A 6,091-nucleotide genomic window follows, 5' to 3' on the forward strand; every position below is an offset into this window, starting at 1 on the left:
AGCCCCATTTTATGAATATTGTATCCTACTCTACACCTTTTTTATTCTCTTAGGCTCTTGACTGATTTTTATAGATATACTTAATTTTACTGCTTTTTTTTTTTTGCTTCCTACTTTTCTTATTCTTGCTTATGATATTTCCTTTCCATTCAGAGCCCCCTTTAACATCTATTTAGGGCTGGTTTAGTGGTGATGAATTCCTTTCATTTTTGTTTGGGAAATTCTCTCCTATTTTAAAAAACAGTTAATGTTTATTTTTGAGAGAGAGAGAGAGAGCGAGAGAGACAGAGCAGGGGAAGGGCAGAGACAGAGAGAGACACGGAATCTGAAACAGACTCCAGGCTCTGAGCTGTCAGCACAGAGCCCAGTGCAGGGCTGAAATTCACGAACTGTGAGATCATGACCTCAGTCTAAGTCAGATGCTTAACCAACTCAGCCACTCAGGTGCCCCAAATTCTCTCTTTCTATTTTGAGTGATTATTATGTTGGATAGGATATTCTTGGCTGCAGGAATTTTTCTTTCAGAACTCTGAATATATCACCCCTTCCGTCCTATAAAATTTCTGCTGAAGAATTCAGTCTTATAGAATTTCCTTCTTATATAACTGTTTTTCTTTTGCTGCTTTTTTGCCATTTTAATTACTATGTGTCTTGGTGTGGACATCTTTGGGTTAATTTTGTTGAGAGATCTCTGTGCCTCCTGGATCTGGATTTCTGTTTCCTTTCCCAGATTTGGGGAGTTTCTTGCTATTATTTCTTCAAATAAGTTTTCTCCCTTCTTTTCTCTCTCTTCTCTGGGATCACTATAATGAGAATGTTATTATGTTTGATGGTGTTCCTGACAGGTTCCCTTAGTCTGTTTTCTTTTTTTAATTTAAAGTTTATTTATCTTGAGAAGCAGAGAGAGACAGCTACAGAGACCAAGAATGTCCATGTGATTGGAGGAGGGGCTGAGAGAAAGAGAGAGAGAATCCCAAACTGTCAGCCTGGAGTCTGGTAGCACACTGCTAGGGTTGTGGTACAACTGTGGATGGTCTTCTGCCAAGGCTATACTGGAGGAGGAAATTCTGCACTAGATTGTGGGGCCAGGGCACATGGTGCCAGCCTGGCCCCTGCCATCCGCTGAGGGAAGAGGACCTGCAGCTACCGGGGAAAACTTGCCGCGACTGGCAGGGTTGAGGGGGGTTGCAGATCTGACGAAGTGCACTGTGGCAGGGTGCACTGTTAGTAAGCTAGGTGGAATGTGTTGGTACTGTGCTTGATCCTGCAGGTGTCCGTGCATTTAGGTTGGGGAGTAGGGGAGGGAAATGGTGCTCAGAAGCTCTTTTGCTCTTGGAGAAGTCTCCCAAAGATCCCTGCCCCTCCAGAACATGCTCTGAGATTACTAAATTAATCTATTTCCCCGTATATGTAGGTGTTTTTCAAACTGCTGCATCTATGCTGTATCTCAGTGGGGCTGTTTGTAGAACAGGAACTCAGTCTTTTGTCCTCCCTGCTCTCCCAGAACTGAGCCCACGGATTTTTACAGTTCTAGGTGTTAAGCCCCACTGACTTGTAAGAACAAGTTACAAGTTAGGCCCCTCTAGTTTTCAAAAGCAAATGCTATGGGGATTTGTCTTTCCAATGTGAGTCCCCTGTGCCTGGGGGGCCTGGTGTGGGGACCTGTCTATTCTCCTCTCGATGCCGGCAGCATCCCTCCCTCCTGTGGATAGTCCCATGAGTTCATTTGGCTCCCGACAACATCTCCAACTTTCCTGCTCTCTTCAATGTGGCTTCTTCTCTGCATTTACCTCTGCAGAGTCTGTTCTGTCATCTTTGGGTTTGACATTTTCTAGGTTGTTTACACTGATGTGGGTGTTATCTAGTTGTATAAGTGAGCTTATGATCCTCCTACTCTGCCATCATCTCCAGAAGATGGTTCTGGTTACTCTGCAACCAGTAAATATTCTTAACTTTTAAAAATGTAAACAATTTGAAATTATATCTTTTCAACTTGCATCTATTTGAATATTAATAAAGTGAAACATCTTTTCATGATTAAAGGCCATTTATATTTCTTCATTGTAAACAGGCTGTTTGTATTCTTTTTCCACTTTTATTGCAATAAAATCTTCATTTCAGCAATCTTTTTGCACATCAAAAATAGTTCAAAATCCTTTTTACTGACTATATCTACCTTAGTATTAAACTGCTTTCTACCAAACATCCAAGGCTCCTTCCATATTCAAAGACATTTCATTGCCTAAGAGAACTACTTTTTGAAGTTTCTCTACATATATGCACCAGATAGTAATTCTGTTGCCTTTTCTCTATTTTCCTTCCTAGCGTAACTCTTATACATCCTTCAAGACTCAGATCAAGGATCAGTTCATCCTCTTGACTCCACAGCCTCCACATCCTCTTGACTCTGTCAGGAAATACCTATTTTAAAAGCCGCCACATGTTACAGAGTTCACTGTTGTTCCTAATGGTCTGTCTCCCTGCTGGGCTCACAGCTTCCTGAGACATGAAATTGTAATTGATCTCTGTATTCCAGAACAGTGCCTCACACTTAGTAGGCACTGATTATCTGTTGACTGCATGAGTTCAAGATAATTCTTGTATTAATAATGTTTACAAAGTTGTGTCAGACACATAAATGTCAGAGAGTAATTTGTGTAGTAGTATTTCTTATAAAATGCTTAGCATAATATGTACAATAGAATTTTGTAGAAGTTACCTCAGATATTAAAATCTCACCAAAAGCATAGCAATGAAAGTTTTCATTTCCTGATAAAACTGAGTATGTCAAACATTTGGTTTAAAAGCTTATTTTTTCCCTGGAGACTTAAAATAATTTATTTAAATAACTGCTATTAGGTATAGTTATAATCTATAATTCAAGAAAATTTGCTTACCCTGGGAAAGAAAACTGAGAGAATTAAAACACAAAAAAATATTCATCAGCCATGTGTTTTGTAATCTGAACAGTAACCTCTTTTATTCAAAGTCTTCTTTGTAAGTTGACCAAGATTCATTTGGATTAATCTTTTATTTTGCTTTATTTCCAAAGGACATCCATTACTTTGCACTAGATAAGGGTGAATTGGCACTAGCTGAAGTGGCAAGAAAAAGAGCTAGTGACATTGATGCAGAATCAATAACATCTGGAGTTGGTAAGAATTAATGCTGTTTTTTAAAGTGCTTTTTGTTTCAATCAATACTTATTCACTATCATTTATATTTAAGTTTGTAGGGCATGGCTGGTTAATTTGAATTACTTTCTTTGTAAAGAAAGAGACTTTTAAAAATGAATTAAGCCTGGGAAAATAATACAATATGGATATATAAGTTGGAATGGTGTTGATATAAAAGTTAATAATCACTAATCACCACTTGGCAAAAAGTCAAAAGTACACTGTTCTTTTCCTGAGATTTTTGACGAAGAGTTTATTATCATCACTGTTGTTATTAATATTAGCCAACACAGAAACTTCTATAATCCTTTATTTGTACACATAGACATGTCAGATGTATTTTGAGATATCAAAAGAATTCTGTCTTATACAAAGTATTTCACATGGGATTTTAAGCTTAATGGATGATTTGTTTTAATTTAGAAGCCACTAGTCATTTTACAGTATAGTCTTCCAAAGAAGACAAATCAGAAGCCAAAACTTTAATCTAAAGGTACATTCAAAACTTTATAATATAGAGAAATGATAGTTTTAAAAACTATTTTAATACAAACATAAGTTTCCTTTCCAACACTCAGTAATGTGACTCAATATGGAAGTAGTGACCTCTGGACATTCCAATTCCTATTCTTCCTGGTATTTACTATTCCTAGATTAGGTAAAGGACCCTGAGGATTGTAACAGAGTTCATTTCTTTGTGGAACTCCTATGAAACAAGTAAGTCTTAATATATTCCCACTTCATAAATTGCTTCAAATTATTACAAGCCTCTCCATTGATTGATCATCTTTGTTTTTATAATGCTGTTTGCAGCCAAAAGGAAGAACTGTTAGCTTCTAACAGTGGAGGCCATTTTTGCATTTTAGAGCTATTTAAAGTTAGTAAGCCTAAAAAGGAATGTGAAGAAATTATCACAAAATTTCTGAAAAGAAACTCCACTAGTCACCAAAATGCTTCCTGTGCCCTGTATACTCTTTGATTAGATTACTGTGGCCAGCTGAAACTTCTTAGCCAAAGAACTTGATGTTGTTCCGTTTTGAGTCCTGTGTCATTTCTAGCAAATTATCTTTCTTCTTTGAAACCCTGTTCCTCCCCACTTCTCAGCCTTTTTTCAGGCCTCACCCTTTGACCTCTATTAGTTCCCCCTGACAAAGATACAATTCAGTAACAACACTTAACTATCAAGAAGTGAACATCTCAGATTGTTCTACTTCACTTTTATTCTAGAAAACTGGGGTGACTCCCCCTCACAATTCCAAAAGTAATTACAAAGCATCTATAATTTCTTCATTGTAGTTTTCATCTACTTTTCCTATATAGCCCACATCACACTGGGGAGAGCTTATTTTCTCAGATTCTGTCAACTTAATTCAACTATGCTCCCTCAGACTTTTCGGCAAACAGAAAATAATTAAGTTTGGGGTGCCTGGGTGGCTTAGTCGGTTAAGCGTCCGACTGTCGCTTAGGTCATGATCTCGCGGTTCGTGGGTTCGAGCCCCGCGTCGGGCTCTGTGCTGACTGCCAGCTCAGAGCCTGGAGCCTGTTTCAGTCTGTGACTCCCTTTCTCTCTGACCCTCCCCTGCTCACGCTGTCTCTCTCTCTCTCCTAGAAATAAATAAAACATTAAAAAAAAAAAAAGAAAATAATTAAGTTTTTGGCTTGCAAAAGTGTTCTTTGATGCAAGCAAGAGGGTAAATTATGTAAAATATCAAGAATATTTAAGTATAAGTAGTTCAGTCTACATGGAAGAGTGTAAAAAATTTATCACATGTAGTAGCTGTCAACATAAGTAAAAGAGTTGCCAAAGGAGAAGTTGAATAATAATAACCTCAACAATTTGAAAATTTTTAAATTTTTTATTCTAGTATAGCATGCAAACAGAAAAGCACACAAATCATAAATATAAAACTCAATGAATTTTCACAAAGTAGACATATCCTGGGGCACCTGGGTGGCTCAGGTCATGATCTCGTAGTTCCTGGGTTTGAGCCCTGTGTTGGGCTGTGTGCTAACAGCTCAGAGCCTAGAGCTTGCTTCAGATTCTGTGTCTCCTCCCTCTGTTCCTCCCCAGCTCACACTGTCTCTCTCTCAAAAATAAACAAACATTAAAAGAAAAAAAACCCAACAAAGTAAACACATCCTTGTAACCATTATCCAGACCAAGTAACATACGTTACCAGGATCACACAAGCCCTCTCCTATCCATTTTTAGATACTATAGTCCAGCCCAACTTCTTTACTATGACACTATATATTAGCTCTACCTTTCTTTCAAATTTTAAATAATTGGAATATATATTATTCTTTTGTATTTGGGTTCTTTTATTCAACTTTGTGAGGATCTTTTATATTTATATTGTATATAATTGTAATTCTTTCATTCTTACTACTATTTAATAGTATTCCAATATATAAGCATATACAAGTTTATTCATTCTATGCCAGATACTTGAGTTCTTTCAAGTTTGGGGCTTATTGTGAATAGTGTTGCTGTGAACATACTTGTGTTTGTCTTTTAACAGATATATAAACAGGGTATGTGCTTAAAAGTGGATTTGCTGGAACACAGGATATATTCATATGCTCAGCTTTAGTAGTATGGAAGATGAAAATGTATTCCTCTGTCCTTCAAGGTTTTTCCAGCTGGACTGAAAATCACCTTTTCATAAGACTGATTAATAGAAACTCAACCAAGTTTAAATAATATATATACTTCCTGTGTATAGGAAGAGACCCAGGAAAACTGAGTAACTCACCAAAATAGCTGAAGCCATCACCTTAAATACCATCTCCATCTAAAAACAAAAGATAATGTTGTACGTAGAGAGTCAGTTATGGGAGGTTACCAGGACCAGAAAAAGCATAGTTTAAAAAAAAAAAAAAAGCAGATTTAATAAGTCCATGCCTTCTGCACT

At 37.1% G+C, this 6,091-nt stretch overlaps 1 protein-coding gene across 3 annotated transcripts in view; it reads left to right on the plus strand.

The window, feature by feature from the left end:
• Nucleotides 1-6,091, plus strand: part of WDPCP (WD repeat containing planar cell polarity effector) — a 390,456-nt gene that overhangs the window by 251,812 nt on the left and 132,553 nt on the right. For all 3 annotated transcript variants that reach the window (XM_077766434.1, XM_077766437.1, XM_077766436.1), the window contains one exon: nt 3,053-3,155. In XM_077766434.1, coding sequence (XP_077622560.1) covers nt 3,053-3,155 — 103 coding nt within the window. The remainder of the gene's footprint in view (nt 1-3,052; nt 3,156-6,091) is intronic.

Source organism: Crocuta crocuta, unplaced genomic scaffold (assembly GCF_008692635.1).
Source record: "Crocuta crocuta isolate KB4526 unplaced genomic scaffold, BGI_CrCroc_1.0 scaffold113, whole genome shotgun sequence".
Lineage (NCBI taxonomy): Eukaryota > Metazoa > Chordata > Mammalia > Carnivora > Hyaenidae > Crocuta > Crocuta crocuta.